Here is a 24,770-nt window from a genome sequence, read left to right on the forward strand (position 1 = left end):
TAGGGAAAAATATCGCTAGGATTCCATAATATATATTAGATTTATAAAAGGGTTCAATAGACCATTTGATAATTACAAGATAGAATGAGTTCTATTCTTTTTTTTAAAAAAATTAGTAAATTTTCTCTTTGTTCTTTGGAAGACCTTTAAGTAAGAATAAAAGTCCTAACAGGGACTTCCCTGGTAGCACAGTGGTTAAGACTCTGCGCTCCCAATGCCCGGGGCCTGGGTTTAATCCCTGGTCAGGGAACTAGATCCCACATGCATGCCACAACTGAGAGTTCGCATGCAGTAGCTAAGGAGGCAGCCTGCCACAACTAAGACTGGGCCCAACCAAATAAATATTAAAAAAAAAAAAAAAAGTCCTCACACATCAGTCCTTACAAATAAGGAAACTGTTCAAAAAAGAAACTAAAATTGGGTCCAGTTGACTCTGATATTGTACTGTTCTTTAGAATATCAATATAGCCAGAGTTTTAAGTTCAGTTAACAGCTGTAGCAGCCTCCTGGGTTCAAAGTATTAGGTACCCTAGGGCCCTGCAAAGCTCTAAGGCAGTAGGTCTCAAAGTGTGGTACCCTACATCAGCAGCATCAGCATCTCTTAGGAATTTGTTAGAAGTGAAATAAATCTTCAAGCCCCACACCAGATCTGCTAAGTTTGAAACTCTTGAAGTGTAGCCCAGCACTTTGTGTTTTAACCAGCCCTCCAGGTAATTCTTATAGTATAAACTTTTGAAAACCAGATCTCTGGCTGCAAAAGAACTAAAGGACTTTCCCTTAAGGTAACAGAAAAGGAGTATATTCTAATTCGAATATTATGCATATGCTTAACTTCCTAAGCAAGAGTGAGTCCAGTTTATAGTGAAAACTGACAGGGGGAAAAAGCTTGGGATTTACTGGTAGACTCTAAATTTTTAAATATTTAATACTATGCAAAAAAGATTAATTGGCTAATTTCTTTTCCAGCTTGGATCTAGCAATTGGGAGGCAGCAGACTTAGGTAATGAAGAAAGAAAACAAAAGTTCTTGAGACTTATGGGTGCAGGAAAGGTAAGCATCAGACAGAATACGTTTTTACCTTTTCTGTGAAAATAATGCCCTTTTTTTATGTATGTTAAGTGAGAAGGAATGAATACACTTGGATCCCATTTTACTGTTCTGCATGACTACTTTAGGCTTTCGGAAATATAGTTGACCTCACTGAGCTGCTTCTAGGATTCTCAGTGCCACTGGGTGTTAATGTTTAGAGACTGCATAGAGAAAAAATTTGGTTTGAGGAGACTCCCGTGGAAGAAAGAAAACGTGAAAGTTCATGATTTGCCATCTGTTAGCCCGATAATTTGATACAAGGTACTTCTGGGCAGACCATTTGGTAGGTCTTTCATATTTTATAGCTCCTTCCAGCCCTTGAAGTAGTAGCCAAGGGAATAGCCTTTGTCAAAAACTTAATTTTAAAAATGTTCAGTGTATTTTGAAATCTTTTTCAGTTCGATTAACGTAATAGAAGATATAAAATATAGGTGCCAGGAAACATCACATGTTGGAAAAAACTCTTGTTCCTAGCAATTAATTTTTACATGCAAATACAGTGAACTCTAAATACTGATTTTTTTTTGGTAAGCAAGTACATTTATTTTCCTAACACTGTCCCAGTAATCTTTCTGCAAACCTGATGTGGAAGAAAAAGGAAAACTTTTTTTCTCTTTTAAGCTCTTTAGAAATAAGTTCTGCCCTTTGTTTTTTTATTTGTATGGGAATGCATTTTACCAACAGCTGTTGACAACTACATGCCAGGCACTGTACTAGGTCCTGGGTGGGGGGGTCACTTAGATCAGTAACATAAGTTTGGAGCTATCATGTGCTGGAGGAAACCAGATAATAACAATATAGAATTATAATTGCTATGGAAGAGCTATGCACATAATGCTGTGGAATCAACAGGCAAGGGAAGCTCACTCTGGCTTAGCAGCACAAGAAAGCTTCCCAGAAATAGAATTGATCTGAATCTGAGGGGATTAAGAGTTAGCCAGACTAGAACAGTGGATTTGGGCATAGGGAGAGATCATGTAAGATGTTAAGCCCTATACAAAGGAAGCATTTGTATAATATCACATTAATCCAGATTTCCCAATAATTTGTGATTTGTCATAGAAAGTAGTCTGAAGTTTCTCTTGGTTCATGCAAATAAAAGATTTTGCTAAGGATATATAAAGTAATAGTTTAAGGGTATGCTCAACCTAGTAGGACCACATTTCTTTAAGTACCTAGGAAGAACACCCTAACATAAAATGTATGAAATTTAGCTACCAGTAGTCAATTATATCTCAATAAAACAGGGTGGGGGTGGGTGGAGAACAAATTGAACAGTTAAAAAATTTTTTTGGCTGCCGATAAATAGCTATAGCATATGTTAAATTCTTTGCTAACAAAGATCATAGCTTTGATCTTTTATGTAGGCTGTTTAGATTTATACTATTTTGTGGCCCCAAAGTACATTCCTAATCCTAGCCACTGAGTATTTTATTGGTCACAGGGAGAACCAACTGAGAAAGTATGATAGACCAGTATAATACTACCATCTTAGAATAAATTGATGCCATTATGTATATTCAAATCTTGTTATGAGGTGTCTTCTGCAATCTAAAGGAACAGACTACTGAATTATTGATTTGCTTTTGTGCTAATAACATGTAAGGCAGTAAGCATTAATGCTTGAACCTTTTCAGGAGTATCATCTTTGGGTATGGAGAATGTGTCATGATTTCACAATAGGGTGATTTGTTATTTATATACACAGATAATTGGTTAAGATTGCTTTGCAAAGTCAAATTTAATCTCACTTTCACTCAGTTTTAGTGAACAATTTCCCTTTTTTTTCAGTTGGTTTTTTTTTTCCTTAATTGAGGTATAACTGATTTACAATGTTGTATTAGTTTCAGGTATACAGCAAAGTGATTCAGTTATGCATATATATAGATAGATTGATATTCTTTTTCAGATTCTTTTCCATTATAGTTTATTATAAGATCTTGAATATAGTTCCCTGTGCTATATAGTAGGACCTTGTTGTTTATCTATTATATATATATAGTAGTTTGTCTCTGTTAATCCAAAATTCCAAATTTATCCCTCCCACCTCCTTTGCCCTTTGGTAACCATAAGTTTGTTTTCTGTGTCTGTAAGTCTGTTTCTGTTTTGTAAATATGTTCATTTGTATCATAATTTTTAGATTTCCCATATAAGTGATATCATATTTGTGTCTCTCTGTCTGACTTCACTTAGTATGATACTTTCTGGGTCCATCCATGTTGCTGCAAATGGCATTATTTAATTCCTTTTTATGGCTGAGTAGTATTTCATTGTGTGTGTGTGTGTGTGTGTGTGTGTACGTACGTGTGTACCACTTCTTTATCCATTCACCTGTTGATGGATATTTAGGTTGCTTCCATGTCTTGGCTGTTGTAAATGCTGCTGCTATGAACATTGGGATGCATATATCTTTTTGAGTTAGTTTTCTCTAGATATATGACCAGAAGTGGGATTGCTGGATCATGTGGTAACTCTTAGTCTTTTAAGGAACATCCATACTGTTTTCCATAGTGGCCGTACCAATTTACATTCACACCAACAGCATCGGAGGGATCCTTTTTCTCCACACCCCCCTCCAGCATTTATTATTTGTAGACTTTTTGATGATGACCATTCTGATCAGTGTGAGGTGATACCTCCTTGTAGTTTTGATTTGCATTTCTCTAGTAATTAGTGATGTTGAGCATTGTTTCATGTGCCTGTTGGCCATCTGTTTGTCTTCTTTGGAGAAATGCCTATTTAGGTCTTCTGCTCGTATGTTGATTGGGTTGGGTTGTTTTTGTTTTGTTTTGTTTTGGGTATTGAGCTATATGAACTATTTGTATATTTTGGAAATTAATGCCTTGTTGGTTGCATCATTTGCAAATATTTTCTGTCATTCCATAGGTTGTCTTTTCATTTTGCTTATGGTTTCCTTTGCTCTGCAAAAGCTTTTAAGTTCAATTAGGTTCCATTTGTTTATTTTTGTTTTATTTCCATTACTCTAGGAGACGAATCCAAAAAGATAATGCTGCGGTTTATGTCAAGGAGTGTTTGACCTGTGTTTTCCTCTGGGAGTTTTGTAGTATATGGTCTTACATTTATGTCTTTAATGCATTTTGAGTTTATATTTGTATATGGTGTTAGAGAATGTCCTAATTTCATTCTTATGCATGTAGTTGTCCAGTTTTCCAAGCACCCCTTCTTAAAATTAGTGGTCTTTTCTCCATTGTATATTCTTGCCTCTTTCATCGTAGATTAATTGACCATAAGTGCATGGGATTATTTCTGGGCTTTCTATCCCGTTCCATTGATTTCTGTCTGTTTTTGTGCCAGTACCATACAGTTTTGGTTACTGTAGCTTTGTAGTATAGTCTGAAGTCAGGGAGTGTGATTCCTCCAGCTCTGTTCTTAAAATTGTTTTGGCTATTTGGGGCCATACAAATTTTAAAATTATTTGTTCTAGTTCTGTGAAAAATGACATTGGTGATTTGATAGGCATTGCATTGAATCTGTAGATGGCCTTGGGAAGTATAGTCACTTTAACAATACGGAGTCTTCCACTTCAAGAACACGGTATATCTTATCTGTTTGTGTCATCTTCAGTTTCTTCTATTAGCATCTTATAGTTTTCACAGTACAGTTCTTTTGCCACCTTAGGTAGGTTTATTCCTAGGTATTTTATTCTTTCTGATGTGATGGTAAATGGGATTGTTTCTTTAATTTCTCTTTCTCATATTTCATTGTTACTGTATAGAAATGCAACCAATTTCTGTATATTAATTTTTTATCCTGCAACTTTACCGAATGCATTGATGAGCTCTGGTAGTTTTCTGGTGGCATCTTGAGGATTTTCTATGTATAGTGTCATGTCATCTGCAAACAGTGACAGTTTTACTTCTTCCTTTCCAATTTGGATTTCTTTTATTTCTTTTTCTTGTCTGATTGCTGTCCCTAGGATTTCCAGTACTGTGCTGAATAAAAGTGGCAAGAGTGGGCAGCCTTGTCTTGTTCCTGATCTTAGAGGGAATGGTTTCAGCTTTTCACCGTTAAATATAGTGTTAACTGTGGGTTTGTCATATATGGCCTTTATTATGTTGAGGTAGGTTCCCTCTATGCCCACTTTCTGGAGAGTTTTTATCATAAATGGATGTTGAATTTCATCAGAAGCTTTTTCTGCATTTATTGAGATTGTCAACTGAAAAAGTGCACAACCTAGAAGTTGAGAATTATGTTTTATTTGGCGGATTTTCTGAGGACTTAAACCTAGAAGATAGCCTCTCAGATTGCTCTGAGGGACTGCTCCAAAGAGGTAAGGGAGGAACCAGGATGTATAGTTTTGCAATAAAAACCGGATAGTTGGAACATCAAAAGATTACTGTTAATTAAAGAAACTGTTAGGGGAAACCAGACATGTCAAGTTAATGAATTTAACACTTTTCTACATGTAGGAAGATGCAAGACTGGACTCATTGAAATCATCCCTTTGATTTGCACCTTAACTATCTAGGGCCAGTATCCTTCTTTTCTCCATTCTGAATCCCCACAGGGTGCACGGTTGGGAGTAGCTGCAATGGCTGCTGGTTTGATGGCTGCAACATCCTTTGTATACTGATAGGGCAGCATTTTTCATTCACAGTGCTTCCCCTTGATCATAAATTCAACCAACGTTTGGGAGGCATTTCATGACCAATTTTGTCCCACAGTGCTAGGAAGGCTCATTCCTAGATCAGGCTAAGATTCTGTTGATAGGCCACTCAAATTTTTGGATTAGGACCTGTTAATAATCTAAAATTCTCTGGATCACCTATCTTACTAGTCTGCTATGACCTAGAAAATGTTTTCTCTTGTTTCTTCTTTCCATACCGAGAGTTGCATTGTTACAGTTATCCTGTGTAGAGTTATATATATATATATATATATATGTATATATATATATATATATATATGTATATATATATTTGTGTGTGTGTGTATGATCAACTGTTTCAAGACCTTTAGCCATCATTAATTTTTTTGGAGACCTGGTTACACATTGGATAAGAGACAATCTTATAAAATAGACAGGATAATTAATATAGTCAGTAACATTAATAAGGTCATAGTACAGCCAAGAGAGACACAGAGCATAAACAATTCAGGAACAAAGAGAACAAATTAAAACAATGATTAATAGATAACTAATAAGAACCTGCTGTATAAAAAAATAAATAAAATTCAAAGAAAAAACAGTGATTAGTATAACTAGTTGTAATCTGGTCACAGTAAACCATCAAGTCCATAGGAGAGCCAGGTGGAGAAGCCAAATATGGAAGGATTAGGTAGAGAGGAAAAAATATGTTTTATTTTTGTTTATAAAAGAATACTTGATCAACTTGTAGGTCATAGCATAATAGAGGAAAAGTTTTTCTGGAAAACAAAGAGGAAAAGCCAATATATTTCCCCAAAAAAGTCATAAAATTATAAATCATATTTATAAATTCATTCAGTCCCGTGTAATTCCTGTTGATTTGGATGAAGTAGGTTTTACGTTAGAGTTTTGTCATTTCTTACCCAGTTCAGTGGTATGATCTAAAAGTTATCAGAAACTTATACTTGTTTAAAAGTCCTTTTTATGAATCTTCTTGAAGATCTTCATTTTATAAAAGCATCAGAATAAAACAATGACTATTTATAAATGACAGGACTTAAAATGCCATAGTTAAAGATCTGATTACAATGCAGTTGACAAGGAACTTGGATATTTCGATAATAACTAGAATTATGATTGATAACATTATACCAGGATATCTCACATTTTAGTAATTTCAGATAAAATTTGGAATATCTGTATTAATGACATTTATACATACAATATAACATAAGGTTCATCACTAGTTACTTGGCAGTGCTTTGCAAGTATTGGTTGGCCAAAAAGTTCGTTCGGTTTTTCCATAGGTTGTCTCTGGTAGCACTTAGTTGTCTTTAACTTCATTTGAAACAATTTTGTTAGATTGTATTGTGACAGTTGTCATATCAGTGTGCATTTTAAAAAAAACTATCAAAACTGGTGAATTTTTGTGTAGCCATTTTAATATTGAAGAGGAAAAGAAAAGCAACAATTTCGGCATATTATGCTTTATTATTTCAAGAAAGGTAGAAACGCAACTAAAACGCAAAAAAAGATTTGTGCAGTGTATGGAGAAGGTACTGTGATAAAGTACCTTTGACTGATTGAATGTGTCAAAAGTGGTTTGCAAAGTTTTGTGCTGGAGATTTCTCGCCATATGGTGCTCCGTGGTCAGGTAGACCATTTGAAGTTGACAGCAATCAAATCAAGACATTAATTGAGAACAGTCAATGTTACACCACATGGAAGATAGCCTACATAGTCAGAGTATCCAAATCAAGCGCTGAAAATCATTTCCACCAGTTTGGTTATGTTCATCACTTTGATGTTTGGGTTCCTCATAAGTTAAGTGAAAAAAACCTTCTTGACCGTATTTCCGCATGCGATTCTCTACTGAAACCTAACAAAAATGTCCCATTTTTAAAACAAATTGTGATGGGTAATGAAAAGTGTATACTGTAGAATAATGTGAAATGGAAGAGATCATGGGGCAAGCGAAATAAACCACCATCAATCACACCAAAGGCCGGGCTTCATCCAAAGAAGGTGATGTTGTGTATATGGTGGGATTGGAAGGGAGTCCTGTATTATGAGCTACTTCCAGAAAACCAAATGATTAGTTCCAAAAAGTACTTCTCCCAGTTAGACCAGCTGAAAGCAGCACTCGACGAAAAGCATCTGGAATTAGTCAACAGAAAATGCATAATCTTCCATCAGGATAACACAAGACTGCGTGTTTCTTTGATGACCAGGCAAAAACTGTTACAGCTTGGCTGGTACATTCTGATTCATCTGCCATATTCACCAGACATGGCACTTTGGATTTCCATTTATTTTGGTCTTTACAAAATTCTCTTAATGGAAAGAATTTCAATTCCCTGGAAGACTGTAAAAGGCACTTGGAACAGTTCTTTGCTCAAAAAGATAAAAAGTTTTAGGAAGATGGAATTATGAAGTTGCCTGAAAAATGGCAGAAGGTAGTGGAACAAAACAGTGAATACGTTCAGTAAAGTTCTTGGTGGGACTTCCCTGGTGGTCCAGTGGCTAAGACTCCACACTCCCAATGTAGGGGACCCAGGTTCGATCCCTGGTCAGGGAACTAGATCCCACATGCCCCAACCAAGAGTTTGCATGTTGCAACTAAAGATCCCATGTGCCACAACTAAGACCCAACACGGCCAAATAAATGTTTGTGTGTTTATTTATTTATTTTTGGCTGCATTGGATCTTCGTTGCTGCACGCAGGCTTTCTCTAGTTGTGGTGAGGGGGGGCCACTCTTCGTTGCAGTGCACAGGCTTCTCATTGCGGTGGCTTCTCTTTTTGTGGAGCACGGGCTCTAGGTGCACGGGCTTCAGTAGTTGTTGCTCGTGGGCTCTCGAGTGCAGGCTCAGTAGTTGTGCACAGGCTTAGTTGCTCCACAGCATGTGGGATCTTCCCGGACCAGGGCTCGAACCCATGTCCCCTGCATTGGCAGGTGGACTCAACCACTGTGCCACCAGGGAGGTCCCTAAATATTTTTAAAAAAATAAAGTTCTTGGTGAAAATGAAAAATGTGGTGTCTTTTGTTTTTACTTTAAAACCGAATGAACTTTTTGGCCAACCGATTAATTTATCATACCAGATAAGCTAATTAGTTTGACATTGCTCTCTGAGGTGTCTTGGTTCCTTTGAAGCATCCCAGAGTTAGCTGGAGGTCAAAAGAACTTTAGAATTTGATATTTGGGAAGTTTGTCAAAAATATCAACACTTGGTCAAATAGGATCATATGTCACTGTGAAATAATAACCACAGTGACAAAAGATTTCAAAAGCAAATATAGATCACTTAAAGACAGAGAAACTCACACAATCCATTGTCAGAAACAGTGTTCTAAGAAACCTTTGTTCTTTCAACAGAGGAACCAAATCCAATCGTGTACCAGTCTACCTTTAATAACAAAATCCATTTATGTAATTAAATTCATTCTGAGTTTAGTCAGTCCTGACCGTGTACAAAATTCTTTTCTCAGGGTTCCTTTTCCACAATCCTTCCATCACTTTCTATATCTGTATTATTTTGTCTCTTACTTTTCTCATCTAGAAACAACTAGCTCTAGGACAAAAATATTTTCTTTTCCCTTAACAAAATGCAAATCCATTCCTCATACCTTCTTTGTTCACAACACACTTATTTTAATAGCATACTGAGCTGTTTTTCTGTATTATTTCTAGTAGCTTTAATTTCATATTTAAATTAGAATTCTCAACCCTTAAAAACTTTGATTTCTAGTGAATACTAAGAAGTAAGCAATTATGAACTGTCTTTTACATTAGCATTCTGTAGATTGGTGAACATAAATACCAGTTTTTATAAAGTTTCATCTCAATTCTGCCAACTTTTACGCCTTTGACGTTAGTTTCTCTTAGGACCCAATCAACAAGTCTTGGTATTACAAGGAGTCCTGGAAGCTTTCCTTTTATTCTCTGACCATTTATCTATTTTGTATAAAAGGCTCTGGGGTCCCCAGTGAGGGGTTGAGCCAACTGACTCAGGCCCTTTTGTCAACTTGATTAATTGGCCTAATTGTTGCCCCAAGTAATTGTTGGTCAGGTACCTCAGTGTAACTTTCTTCCACCATTTAAATATATATATTTTAAACAGGGGTAAATAGAGCAGACTTGCTTGGGGTCCTTTAATGTTGGGTACCAATACAGTGGGGGGGGTTCCATTTGGCCCATTGAACCTTAGGTAATGTTGTATCAAGATGTTTTAATCCCATTAACATTCATTTTATTTATCCCATTTTAAAGTAATCATCTTAAGATTTCTTTATCCATTTGGGATAAGTTCCATTAAAAAGTTTACCTTGGGCTTCTCTGGTGGCTCAGTGGTTGAGAGTCCGCCTGCCGATGCACGGGACACGGGTTTGTGCCCCGGTCTGGGAAGATCCCACATGCTGCGAAGCAGCTGGGCCCGTGAGCCATGGCTGCTGAGCCTGCGCGTCCGGAGCCTGTGCTCCACAATAGGAGAGGCCACAACAGTGAGCGGCCCGCGTACCGCAAAAAAAAAAAAAAGCATAAAAAGTTTACCTTGTGGGGAAAGAGGCTCTAGACTTTCCCTTTAGTTTTTTCTCTTATTTTTCTGTTAATCAACCTAGTTAATTATTCTAATGTTTTTATTAGCATCTGTAAGATCCATTGAGGGGAAGCAGAAACCACAATAAGGTTTCCCAAACCAGTTTTTTTGGTTTGTTTTAAACTACGGGAGTTCTTAGGTAAAGCATTATATTTTTTTCCCCACCTTTAATTTTTTTTCCCTTAGATATCAATAAAACACCTGTTTATAATGAGAGTTCTCTAAAAATTTACCAATTTAGAAGTTTCTCCAATTTAAAGGATCTGTCCTCTGGCCATTAATGAGATATATGTTAATAGTGACTTAAACCAATAGGATGCAAGAGGCATCCACAGGAGAGTGTGAAGGATGGAACCTAAACAGATCCAGAAAGTTTACTCCCAAAAATAGTCTAAGTAAGTAAAGGCCCTCACTAAACAGGCTGACGCAATGAAGGTTAAGATGGCAAAAATTCAGACAAAAGCCTGCTCAGAATCTCAGTCTATTCGATTGGCTGCTAAACGTACACCATATGTGTGCCTTTTGGATGACAGAGACCAAGTACTCAAAACACACATACACAGACACACACACGCGCGCACATGCATGCACGCTTGAAGATCAAATAAAACATTTACATCTCAAAGACACAGGAGGAGGAATGCAACTTCCCCCTAGAAGGGCTTTTGTTTTTTTAACATCAGAATTCGGAAAATATGTTTTTATCAAGCCAGCTTTTTCTAACATAGCTGCGTATACAATAAAAGAGCTCCATTTAGTCATTTTCAGGGCAAGATTTCCTTTATATACTTGCAGGTATGAGCTCTGTACGTACATGAATCTGGCTGGAGTGTTAGTTGGAGGTTGGCTTTCTGATGCCCCTCATTTCTCTGAGAGAATCTGTTTCCTATTTGAACTTGAATTTCTTGGGCATAAAATTTTATTAGTGCACTTTTATCCTGACACATTCTTGTCAAGATAGCCAATTTGAGGAAAATGTCAGGTAAACCTCTTACCTAACCAACCGTTCAGCTGAGACTGCTCAGTATCTTTCAAACTGAAGAAATCCTCGTGTCTTTCAATTGAGTTACCCTAGTATCTTTCAGGTAAGGGGCACTTTCTCCCAGTGTCTTTCAACTGGGCTCCCCTAGTATTTTTCAACTAGCAGGGGCCACTCCCCAATTATCTTTCAGCAGGGGAGCCAGTACCTGTTAGACACCACCACATAAAACTCAGGATCATCAGCCAGTAATTGGGAGATCCAGGAACCAGGAGGGACTCGCCCAAATTCATCTGGACTCTGGAGCTGGATGGGCACAACAGGCCTCTGCTGGTACCAAGGCCCCAGTTCCTTGTAGAGTTCAGGCAAAGCAGAGACGTCTGCTCTGAGTCCCTTTCTGGTCACCAAAACTGTCAACTGAAAAAAATACACAGCCTAAAAAGTGGAGAATTATGTTTTATTTGGCGGATTTCCTGAGGACTTAAGTCAGCCTCTCATATTGCTCTGAGGGACTGCTCCAAAGAGGTAAGGGAGGAGCCAGGATATACGCATTTTGCATCAAAAACTAGGTAGTCGAAACATCAAAGGATTACTGTTAATTAAAGAAACTGTTAATTATGGAAAACCAAACATGTCAAGTTAATGAATTTAACACTTTTCCACGTGTGGGAAGATTCAAGAGTCTGGACTCATTGAAATCATTCCTTTGATATACACCTTAACTATCTAGGGCCAGTTTCATGCTTTTCACCATCCTGAATCCCCTCGGTGCACAGTTGGGGGTGGCTGCTGGCTTGATGGCCACAATATCCTTTGTTTACTGATACAGCAGGCCACATTTCTCATTCACAAGATGATCATTTGGTTTTTATTATTCAGTTTGTTAAAGTGGTGTATCACACATTGATTTGCAGATACTGAAAAATCCATGCATCCCTGGAATAAATCCCACTTGATCATGGTGCATGATCTTTTTAATGTTTTGTTGGATTCGGTTTGCTGGTGTTTTGTTGAGGATTTGTGTGTCTATGTTCATCAGTGATATTGGCCTGTAATTTTCTTTTTGTGTGTTATCTTTGTCTGGTTTTGGTATCAGGGTGATGGTGGCCTCATAAAATGAGTTTGGGAGTGTTCCTTCCTCTGCAGGAGGTTTTAGAAGGATAGGTGTTAACTCATCTCTAAATGTTTGATGGAATTCCCCTGTGAAGCCATCTGGTCCTGGACTTTTGTCCGTTGGAAGTTTTTAAATCACCGTTTCAACTTCAATACTTGTTATTAGTCCCTTCATATTTTCTATTTCTTCTTGGTTCAGTCTTGGGAGATGGTACCTTTCTAAGAATTTGTCCATTTTTCCTAGGTTGTCCATTTTACTGGTGTATAAATTGGTTGTAGTAGTAGTCTCTTGTGATCTTTTGTATTTCTGTGATGTCAGTTGTAACTTCTCCTTTTTCATTTTTAATATTGATTTGAGCCCTTTCCTTTTTTTCTTGATGAGTTTGGCTAAAGGTTTATCAATTTTGTTTATTTTTTCAAAGGGTCAGCTTTTAGTTTCATTGATCTTTTCTATTGTTTTCTTATTTCTGCTCTGATCTTTATGATTTCTTTCCTTCTATTAACTTTGGGTTTTATTTGTTCTTCTTTCTCTAGTTGCTTTAGGTGTAAGGTTAGGTTGTTTGAGATTTATCTTCTTTCCTGAGGTAAGCTTGTATTGCTGTTAACTTTCCTCTTATAACTGCTTTTGTTTTCTGTTTTTTCTCATTTTGTTTACTTATATATTTTTTACTGAAATATATAGTTCAGTTACAATGTGGTGTTACTTTCTGGCATACAGCAAAGTGATACTTTGCTGTACTTTATATATATTCTTTTTCATATTATTTTCCATTATAGTTTACTATAAGATATTGAATATAGTTCCTGTACTATACGCTAGGACTTTGTTGTTTATTTTATTTTTTATTTTAATTTAATTTTTATATTATATTAGAGTAAGGTTGATTTATACAGTGTTGTGTTTCAGGTGTACAGCAAACTGATTCAGTTCTAGATATTACATATATCCATTCTTTTTCAGGTTCTTTTCCCATATAGGTTATTACAGGATATTGAGTAGAGTTCCCTGTACTATACAGTAGGTCCTTGCTGATTATCTATTTTATATATAGTAGCATGTATATGTTAATCCGAAATTCCTATTTATCCCTCCCCTCCCACCTTTCCCCTTTGGTAACCATATGTTTGTTTTCAAAGTCTGAGAGTCTGTTTATGTTTTGTAAATAAGTTCATTTGTATCATTTTTTTAGATTCCACATATAAGTGATAGCATATGATGTTTGTCTTTTTCTGTCTGACTTCATTTAGTATGATAATTTCTAGGTCTATCCATGTTGCTGCAACTGACATTATTCTTTTTTATGGCTGAGTAATACTCCATTGTATATGTGTACCACACTGCAGTATCATATGAGATTTCTCTTTCTCTGTCTGACTTACTTCACTCAGTATGACAGTCTCTGGGTCCATCCATGTTGCTGAAAAGGGCATTAATTCCTTTTTAATGGCTGAGTAATACTCCATTGTTTACACGTACCACATCTTCTTTATCCATTCCTCTGTCAATGGGCATTAGGTTGCTTCCCTGTCTTGGCTATTGTAAACAGTGCTGCAATGATCATTGGGGTGCATGTATCCTTTCGGACCATGTTTTTCTCTGGATATATGCCCAGGAGTGGGATTGCAGCGTCATATGGTAGCTCTATTTTTAGTTTTTAAAGGAACCTCCATACTGTTCTCCATAGTGGCTGTACCAGTTTACATTCCCACCAACAGCATAGAAGGGTTCCCTTCTCTCCACACCCTCTCCAGCATTTATTGTTTGTGGATTTTTTGATGATAGCTGTTTTGACTGGTGTGAGGTGATCCCTCACTGTAGTTTTGATTTGCATTTCTCTAATAATTAGCGATGTTAAACATCTTTTCATGTTGGCCATCTGTATGTCTTCTTAGGAGAAATGTCTGTTTAGGTTTTGTATTGCTGTATTCTTTTAGTTTTCACTTGTCTGGGAAATTCTTTATCTCTCCTTCTATTCTAAATGATAATCTTGCTGCATAGAGTATGCTAGGTTGCAGGTTTTTCCCTTTTAGGACTTGCCACTTGCCACTCCCTTCTGTCCTGCAGTGTTTCTATAGAGAAGTCAGCTGATAGACTTATGAGGGTTTCCTTGTAAGTAACTCTTTTTATCTTGCTGCCATTAGAATTCTCACTTTAACTCACTTTAACTTTTGCCATTTTAATTATAATATGTCATGGTGTAGGTTTGCTTGGGTTCATCTTGTTTCCGACTCTCTGTTCTTCTTGTACCTGGATATCTGTTTCCTTTTGGTTTGGGAAGTTTTCATCCATAATTTCTTCAAATGCATTTTCAATCCCCTTTTTTCTTTCTTCTCCTTCTGGGATGCTATTATGTGTAGATTGACTCGCTCTATTTTATCCCATAAGTCTTGTATATTGCTTTCATTTATTTTTCACTTGTCTTTTTGTCTGCTGTTCTGATTGGGTGATTTCCATTATTCTGCCTTCCAGATCACTTATTTGTTCTTCTGCATTATTTAGTTTGCTATTTATTGCCTTTAGCTCAAGTTTTGTCTCGGCAGATGAGTTTTCTAATATTAATTGGCTCCTCTTTATAGTTCTAGTTTCTTGTTACAGTGATCTGCATTTCTTCTGATAGTCTTTGTTAATTCCTTTAGTATTTTTATTACCTTCTGTTTGGACTCAGGGTCTAGTAGACTGGAGAGGTGTTTAATTGTTTGTACTTCCAGGGGATTTCTCTTGTTCTTTTAGTTGGGAGCAGTTCCTGTGTTTCTTCATTTTACTTATGTTTCTCTGACTCTATGACTTTAGGAGAAACAGTTATCTACTGTGGTCTTAAAGGGCTGTTTTTATGTGGGAATGTCCCTGTGTAGCCTGAATGACTCTGATATTTTTGGTGCAAAGGCTGTTTTTAGTATGGATGACTGCCACGTCTTTCCTCAATGTGTGCTTGCCCTTATCCCCTTGATAGGGGGTGTGATTGGTGGTGTGGTGACCAGAGCTTGCACTGGATGTTGAACAGGGGCCTCCACTTTGCTCTGTAGCTGTCACAGCCCTGCCAGGGTCAGGGTCTGCTCCCCAGGTGTTGGAGTAAAAGCTCTCAGATCCGTTGCTAAACTGCAGTGTGAGATAGATGGGACTAGAGTGCTCCCACTGGGAGAGGAGCCACTGGGTATTCTTCCCAGGAGCTGTCCACTGGAAAGTATGCTCTGTGGTGTCACCTGTCATGAGTACTCACAAAGTACACTGTTGTTGGCACTGCTCTTGGCCCCACTTCAGCTGTGGGAATGCAGTCAGTTGGCCCAGATGCCCCTCAGGGGCAGTTATCAGAAAGCAACCAGTGCAGATCTGCCAAAGTCAGGCACCATGACCCACCATAGTCAGGCACCTGGACCTACCATGGGAGCTATGGAATTAGCCCTGGACCCGCCCTAATCACAGAAGCACCAATAATCTGCTTGGATGTCCCCCAGGTGCTGAGCTTTCAAAGGCACCAGAGGCAAAATCTGCCAAAGTCTCAAAGCTGCTGGCTGGACACAGCTCATATTTCAGCCCCACCTCTGTGTGTAGGCAACCACCAGGGCTTGTCTACTAGCAGAGCTCATAGAGTCAAGAGTTATGCCCACTGTGAGCACAAAGAGGATGAGGCTGCTGTGGTGGGGTCCTGACCCTCCCTTCGTGAGCACATTACGAGTGGGGCTTCTATGGTGGACCCAGGCATTATTGTGCTCACACCTTGTGGCCTGGGCCATACTCCAATACATTTTGGCTGTCTCTGCGCAGTCAACCCCAGTCCTCTCCCCAGGTCTGTCCCCTGAAGCCTGAGTTTTAGCACCCAGCCGCCTCGTACCAGCAGACACACATCTCAGGCTGGGGAGTAAGTACAGCGAGGTGGCCAGGACCATCAGTGCTGGTCTCTCTTTGTTCTGCCTGCCTAAAGCCTGTTGCTGCACTCCTCTGAGCCAGTGAAGCTCACTTTCTGTCCTGGCTGATTTTTCCCAGCTGGTGAAGGGGGTTCCTGGGGTTAGAGAACCTTTCCTCTTACAGAGCTCCCTCTCCCCAAATTGTTATGGATTTGTAGGTCTTTCACCTTTTGTTCTCTTCTCTTGTGATTTGATGACTATCTCTAGTGTTGTGGATAATTTTGTGTGTATATCTATTATAGATTTTTAGTTTGTGGTTACCATGATATTTTTGTAGAGCAGTCTATATGTATACGTGATTGTTTTAAGTTGCTGCTCTCTTAATTACAAGTGCATTTTTGAAATCCTGCGTTTGTACTCCTCCCCTCACAATTACTGTCTTTGATATCATATTTTACATCTAATTGCTTCGTGTATTCCTTAACTGCTTATTGTAGATACAGATAATTTTTCTACTTTTGTCTGTCAGCCTCCCTACTAGTTTGCATGTGGATTATTTCCTACCTTTATGTTTGCCTTTATCTGTGAGCTTTTTCATTTCTTAATTTTCTTGTTTCTAGTTGTGGCCTTTTCTTTTTCACCTAGATAAGTTCCTTTAGCATTTGTTCTAAAGCTAGCTTGGTGGTGCTGAATTCTTTTAGCTTTTATTTGTCTGTAAAAGTTTTGATTTCTCCATCAAATCTGAACAGGAGCTCTGCTAGGTAGAGTATTCTTGCTTGTAGGTTTTTCCCTTTAATCACTTTTTTAAATATATCATGGCACTCCTTTCTGGTCTGCAGTTTCTGTTGAAAAATCAGCTGATAGCCTTATGGAATTCCCTTGTATGTTATTTATTGCTTTTCCCTTGCTGCTTTTAATATTCTCTCTTTTATCTTTAATTTTTGTCATCTTGATTACATTGTGTCTTGGTGTGTTCCTTGATTCTTTGCACTTCCTGGACTTGAGTGACTGTTTCCTTTCCCAGGTTAAGTAATATTTCAGCTATTATCTCTTCAAATATTTTCTCAGGCTTTTTCTTTCTGTTTTCTCTTTCTGGGACCTCTTTAATGCTAATATTAGTGTGCTTGATGTTGTCCCAGAGGTCTTTGAAACTGTCCTCATTTCTTTTCATTCTTTTTTCTGTTCAGTGGCAGTGATTTCCAGTACTCTGTCTTCCAGCTCACTGATCCATTCTTCTGTATCAGTCTGCTATTTATTCCTTCCGGTGTATTTTTCATTTCAGTTATTCTATTTTTCATCTCTGTTCAATTTTTTAAACAGAAAATTTAAATTTTTTCTTTAAATTTTCTTTAAATTTTCTAACTCTTTGTTAAAAACTTCTAACTTCTTGCTCTGGCATCCATTCTCCTCCCAAATTCTTTGGTCATCTTTACAATCATTATTCTGAACTCTTTCTCAGGTAGATTGCCTATCTCCAGTTAGTTCTTCTGGGGTTTTATCTTGTTCCTTCATCTGGAACATATTCCTCTGCCACATCATTTTGTCTAAGTTGTTATTTGTATTTTTATGTATGTGGTAGCTTAGTTACATTTCTTGACTTTGGAGAAGTGGCCCTCTAGGATGTGTCCTATGCATCCCAGCAGTGCACTCCCTTCTCGCCACCCAAGCTATATGCTCTAGAGTTTCCTCCTAAGAGGGCTGTGTGGGTCCTTCTGTTGTGGTGGCCTGACTATGTGGGTGATCTGGTGGGCTTGGTTGGCCCCTAGTCTGGTTGGTTGCCAGGCCCTGCCTTGTGCGGATGCTGCTGGCTGCTGTTCAGCTGGCCCTGGTCATGAAGTGACTGCTTGCAGAACCTTAGGGGGCCCCAAGGCTAGTGCTGGCTGGGTGGTCAGAGTCAGGTTCATGAAGACTCTGGGGCTGTTGTCCACCCATTGACAGGTTAAGCCAGATTCTGGGGGCAAGTGGGCAGTTGGAGCTGGTTCCTGGAGTCTGGCTGCAGGGCCCCTGGATCCCAGAGCACATATAAGATTTGGGGTTAGGAGGTGGTTCTTGACACAGTTGGCTTTGGGGTCCAGGGTGTCCTGAAGGTTGCATTGGCCTGCTAGCGGGCACAGTCTGGCCTGCTGTGGGCAGACTTGGTCCGTATAGTCTGCGGGAATCATATTTTTGTTGCATCTGGTGTCTGGGTGCAACAGGTGGTGGTGAGGCTGCTCTAGAGGCTTGTGCAGGCTTCCTGGAGGGAGGGGCTAGTGTCTGCCCACTAGTGGGTGGAGCTGAGTCTTAGTCCTCTCATGGGCAGAGCCATGACTAGGGGGCATATCTTGAGGTGGCTGTGGGCTCAGTAAGTCTCTAGGCAGCCTGTCTGCTGAGGGGTGGGGCAGTGTCCCTGCCCAGTTAGTTGTTTAGCCTGAGGAGTCCCAGCAATAGCACCTACAGACTGTTGGGTGGGATAAGGTCTTAGAACTAATGAGCCAAGATGTCAGCCACCAACAGTGTTCCCCAGTATTCTGCCATCAGTGTCTGTGTCCCTAGGGTGAGCCACAGTCCCCCCACCACCCTGTGTCTCCAGGAGACTCTCCAAGACCAGGAGGTAGGTCTGGCCCAGGTGCCTATCAAATTACTGCTTTTGCCCTGTGTCCGGGTGCATGTGAGATTTTGTGTGCTTCCTCGAAGAGCAAAGTGTATTTCCCCCAGACCTGTGGAGCTCCTGCAGTTAAGCCCCAGTGGCCTTCAAAGCCAAATGTTCTGGGGGCTCATCTTCCTGGTACCAGACCCGTGGGCTGGGGAGCCTGATGTCGGACTCAGAACTCTCTCTCCTGTAGGAGAATCTCTGCAGTGTAATTATTCTCCAGTTTGTGGATCACCCACCCCAAGGGGTATGGAATTTGATTATATCCAGGTTGTTGTGGTTCCTTCTTTATGTCTTTAGTTGTAGAAGATCTTTTCTGGTGGTTCCCAGTCTTTTTCATCAGTAGCTGTTCTGCAGATAGTTGTGATTTTCCTGTGCTCGTGAGAGGAGGTGAGCTCAAGATCTTTCTACTCTGCCATCTTGGCCAGTCTCCCAAACACTTTATTTACCTTATGAAACTGATGCCAAAAACTCAAGCCTCTGTGCACCAGTATGGAATTGAATCTCGGAGACAGAGTTTTGGGTGAAGTAGAAGAGAACAGCTTTATTGCTCTGCCAGGCAAAGGGGGACACAGCAGACTCAGTGCCTCTCAAAACTGTGTGTCCCAACCTGGAGGGATTTGGTGAGGAGTTTTATAGCAGTGGTTCAAAGGCAGGGTTGCTGATAAGGATCAGGGTGTGTGCAGGGCCTCGCTTCAGGTGGTCTGATGAGTTTCTGTGACTCCCTTTAATCTGGCCTCAGATGGTCTCTTGAAGAGCTTCTCTGGTTCCTTTAATCTGGGATAAAGAATACTAACATCTTAAATTTGTTGGGGGTTTTCATTCTGTAAAGAACTCATTGTTATGTGTATCCCTTCAGGCAGAACCAGGACCCTATCCAAAGGCTACACTGTTGTTTCTTGACTGCTCCTCCCTTGTCTCTGCATGGCAACAGTTCAAATCTGCCCTTTGGAACTCAGGGAGTGTCATGGAGGCTGGGGTCTTTTCTCTATAAACAAGAAACTGGGGACATGGAAAGGCTTCCATGCCCAGGAGCCCCACAGGCTGATGCTTGGTTTCAAAACTAAATATGAACCATGAAGAGTGGATTGGAACTGATAAATTGAGAGTAAAGTAATTATGTAAGCTGATTAGTTGGTAATGTTGAATCAGATTTATTTTTATGTTTTATAGAACTAGATTGTTTTAAGTTCTGTGCTTTTTGATAGTTTGAAAGTGGGTGTTTATTGTAGTCAAAAGTAATGAGCTAGCTATTTGTGGTATGTTGTTAAATAGTAATGTTATTTTTATGTTTTATATTTTAAATTTTGATCACTTTGTTCATCATAAATCTATTATTTTTATTCAGTTAAATAATCTCATTTGCTTTCTTTCCATGATTTATGCCTGAGACATCAGAAAGAGAAGGTGGGAAAATCAAAGCAACTCATTTTACTGGCATTTTAGGAAAGAAAATGTTTAGATTGATCCACTTTTCTAGCTGTCTATCCCATTTAAAATTCCAGCTTGAACTCTACATACTTTGTATCCCCTTCCTCTGCTTGGTTTATTGTAATTACACTACCTTCAGACATACTGTAATTTATGTACTGATTTTGTGTCCCGTCCCCATCCCTATCCATGCAAGAATGTAAGTTCCATGAAGACAGGGATCTTAATTTAGTTCTTTTTCTTCACTGTATCCCATAAGCCTGGAATATTGTCAGGCACATAGTAGACACTTAATAATTATGTTGAATTAGTGGTCTCAAATTCTAATAAATTTCCTGCCTTCTTACAGAAAGAACATACTGGTCGTCTTGTTATAGGAGATCACAAATCCACATCTCACTTCCGAACAGGTAAGAAAGTAAAATATAATTAAAGTGGAGGTGCTAAATTTGGAATATGAAATATTTGTACATATTTTGGGATATTCTAACTTTTGTTTATAATTGTTGATTAGTTCTAATGATTAATAAATATTAGAAATATATGTAGTATATGTAAACATGTTATGTATATCATTTAACAGTATATACTTTCATAAAAGATTTGAGTATATATACATTAATATGATATTCTAACCAAGAAACTGACCAGTTTCTGTCTTCATTTTTACTAACTCACAACATGTAGTATTTTAATTGTAGTGAGGTTTTATGCCTCATCTTGCCAACTATAGTATCTAGAGTTTACATGTATTTTGTAAATTATTTAATATACAGTGTTATAGTTGGCATATTATACTGGTTTTTAGTTTATTCATTGAGTTTTGCTCTGAAATCTTCGAAGAGTATAAACTCATTGGAATGCCTGAAGAAATTAATTTCTCTTTTAATTTTGGGGGAAAAACTTTAAAAGTAAAAACAGAAAATGAATTAGAATTTGGATTTGAATTCAGTCTGCTGAAAAGTAAAGTTTTATCCCATTTAAAATTGGCCCTGGGCTTCCCTGGTGGCGCAGTGGTTGAGAGTCTGCCTGCCGATGCAGGGGACACGGGTTCGTGCCCCGGTCTGGGAAGATCCCACATGCCGCGGAGCGGCTGGGCCCGTGAGCCATGGCTGCTGAGCCTGCGCGTCCGGAGCCTGTGCTCTGCAATGGGAGAGGCCACAACAGTGAGAGGCCCGTGTAATGCAACAAAAACAAACAAACAAAAACAAAAACAAACCAAAAAAATTGGCCCTAATCTTAGACATTAGAAATTAATAGGCATTTTATATTTCTGGTGTTGAACAGTTATTTCAAATTGATTTGCACTGCTACAAAAGGCAAAAGAGTCCCTGAGCTTTGGCAGAATGGAAATATATTTAACTGTTGCATTCCTTCTTTTAAAATATGAAATTCTTCTTGTATTTACAAGTTAAAATGTCATGTACAGAAAGCTTCACTGGTATTGGTAATGTTCTACTTCTTGGGTGGTAAGTTTATAGGTGGTTGTTTAGTATTCTGCTTCATAACTTATATATAACAGAATATATGTTAAAAATAATTTATATATCAAATATTGCATGATAAAATTACAAATAAGTTTATGTTAGTGCAGTAAACTGATATGCAAAGAAAGGCATAAAGGGAAGCCATTCCAAGGTCATTTTATGTAGCCATTCTCTAAACAGAATTGTGTGCCTTTTCATTATTTCTGTTCAAAGACAGCTTTTGTTTGTTGGAGGATTTTTTCTACATGACTAGGAGGAAACTCAAGAGAACCATTATTAGACTATAAATAAACTAAAACATCATGCCCAAAGTTCTTAGTAATTAATATTTACAATATGTAAACTTAAGCAGTTCTGAGATTCCTGTATCTGGTTTGAATTATTACGTGGGAAAAATTGTTTTTCATGTTTAATAAACAACTTGTGCTTCAGGGGGTTGGTTACTAAAGAAGTAATCATAAATACATCCTTCAGTTATTTTATCTGTTGGGTAACTACCCTTTGGTTTATAAACCCATCCACAAAATTCACTGTAAAATTAGTCACAGTTAGAGAAATCAGCCCTGAATATAATAGCATCTGTATTGTGGGTTTTTTGTGTAATCAAATATTTTTATTAATTTGACTGAAACATAATCAAAGTACACTGGACATACAGGGGAAGAAGACAAGAAAATTAACGAAGAACTGGAGTCTCAGTATCAACAAAGTATGGACAGTAAATTATCAGGAAGATATCGACGACATTGTGGACTTGGCTTCAGTGAGGTAGTAATTACGTATTTTCATTAAGTGGGAAGATAATTTCCTATTTGATTATCATTTATTTGTGTTAAATTACTCTAGCAATCAAGAATGCTATGTAGAAAGCTTTCTTTATGCAGTTACATTTTTACATGCCAGACTAGGTCTTTGTAGATAATAAGAATAGGTATTTTTGACAGTTGTAGAAATACATTTTCTGATACTAGCTTAATATAAATTCTTCTTAGATAATCATTAGGGCACATCTTAAGTAGGCATGAACAACATACAAGTTACATGAAATATTTCATGTAAATACTGGTTCAGGAGAGTTTTCTTGGTTGTTTCCTACGTCATCTCTTTTCATATAATAACTGTTGGTCCATTACTCCAAAGTAATATAATAAGCAAAACATTGATAACTGTTTAAATATTCCCATGGATCAGTGGTTAACTTGCCTTATTTACTTAAAATAGTACTATTTCCATCAGGAAGATAATAATATATTATTTTCAAACTAGGGGGGAGGGAAGAAGGTGAGTGGTCTTCAGAGCCCTTTTCTTAAACCAAAATCCTACTCAAGTCCCAGTGTATAACACATGGAGGTGCCTGAGTCCTCATTTCTTCCTAGGCAGCCTCTGATCTTAAACTGTTAATGGCTAGGGAGTGAGACAAAAATTTTAGGGTCTTTTCTAGTTTTTGTACTGGATAATGTATTTTAATAGCTGTTGATTGATGCTTTTAGGTAGATGATCATGATGGAGAAGGTGATGTGGCTGGAGATGATGATGATGATGATGATTCACCTGATCCTGAAAGTCCAGATGACTCTGAAAGTGATTCAGAGTCAGAGAAAGAAGAATCTGCTGAAGAACTCCAAGCTACTGAGCACCCTGATGAAGTGGAGGATCCCAAAAACAAAAAAGATGCAAAAAGCAACTATAAGATGATGTTTGTTAAATCCAGTGGCTCATAACTCCCAAACACTTAGTCTTTGTATTAAAAGTAAGCCTTATTGTTATAATGCACAGTGGAGGACTGCTTATAGAGCACAGACCTTTGTATTATAATTTTTAAAAAGGCCCTTTTAAATAATTACAAAGAGTGTTTGCTTTCAGATGCCATGGGTTACACTTTTATGGGCATGACTATAACCATTTTTGTAAACAGTAAGAGTTGTATAAAATAAGAAATAAATACAATACTCAACTTCCTTTCATGTTAGCATCATCAAACTTCTAATACTACCTTTTTACCCCTTCAAATACAGTTATGGGGGAAACAGTATTTTTTGTGTGGTAGCTGTTTATCTTTTTTTGTTCCTTCATGTTTCTCTCTTATAAAAGTTTATCTGGTACTGTGATGTGTTCATAAAAATATTCTTTTATTATACTTTCTTATAGTAGAACTATTCACCATGGATATTTCTGCTGCCAGTAACAATCTAAATTAATGCTGGCAAAAGATTAGGTACTTAGTTTACTCTTACTGAATCAGCTCTACTCTTTTGGACCAAAGCAACATGAGAGCAAATACTTTTCACACCGGTTAGGATGGAGTTGCAGTTGTCATATATTGGAATGTTATGATCCCAAGCAGTCTTTACATAATTTGAGCGACACTGTATGTTAGATTTTTGATAAAATTGGCCAGTTTTTACAGAATAAGTTTTTTCTCTGATCATTTGGTCCTATCTGTTTAGGAATATGTAAAACTGGATTTTTTTTTAAGGTAATATGTGACCAAAGTTAATTTTCTTCCTAACAAACACCTAAATAAAGAGAAAGCAGTTTCTCATATGTGGTTGTGATACCTTTATCCTCATTATCTGAAAATGAGGAATAGGCTTATTGAACAAGAAGCTGAAACAAGATATTCTCTTCATTTTATCCCAGTGCTGTTATCCTGATTATCTAATTACAAAAAGGAGTATTGCTGTATGATTTTATCGCCACTTCTGTTGGAGTAAGATCTGACTGTTATGTGGTTAATTTGTACAGCAGATTAACACAAACTGCATTATGGGCTAGTCAATGATCTTTGAGTAATTGGGTTCAAAATCTTAATGTTTAAGTGACATGTTCAAAGGCTTTGAGTTAAACCTTTTTGTTTGCTGAACTGTTACACATCTAGATACTTAAGTATGTGTTCAATGTGTTGATTTTTTTTTTTTTTTTTAGCGTGATGCGGGCCTCTCACTGTTGTGGCCTCTCCCATTTGCGGAGCACAGGCTCCGGACGTGCAGGCTCAG

At 38.0% G+C, this 24,770-nt stretch overlaps 1 protein-coding gene and 1 non-coding gene across 2 annotated transcripts in view; both read left to right on the top strand.

Moving 5' to 3' along the window:
• CUNH11orf58 (chromosome unknown C11orf58 homolog) overlaps positions 1 to 24,456 on the top strand; it is a 28,735-nt gene extending 4,279 nt beyond the window's left edge. Inside the window, exons 2-5 of the mRNA XM_007448585.1 lie at positions 967 to 1,050; positions 20,637 to 20,697; positions 22,433 to 22,542; positions 23,265 to 24,456. Coding sequence (XP_007448647.1) covers positions 967 to 1,050; positions 20,637 to 20,697; positions 22,433 to 22,542; positions 23,265 to 23,495 — 486 coding nt within the window. The 3' untranslated portion in view covers positions 23,496 to 24,456. The remainder of the gene's footprint in view (positions 1 to 966; positions 1,051 to 20,636; positions 20,698 to 22,432; positions 22,543 to 23,264) is intronic.
• TRNAG-CCC (transfer RNA glycine (anticodon CCC)) lies at positions 8,204 to 8,276 on the top strand. The gene has a single exon. It is a non-coding gene; the product is annotated as a tRNA-Gly (tRNA).
• Positions 24,457 to 24,770: the final 314 nt, after the last annotated feature.

Source organism: Lipotes vexillifer, unplaced genomic scaffold, assembly GCF_000442215.2.
Source record: "Lipotes vexillifer unplaced genomic scaffold, Lipotes_vexillifer_v1.1 scaffold519, whole genome shotgun sequence".
NCBI classification, from domain to species: Eukaryota; Metazoa; Chordata; class Mammalia; order Artiodactyla; family Lipotidae; genus Lipotes; species Lipotes vexillifer.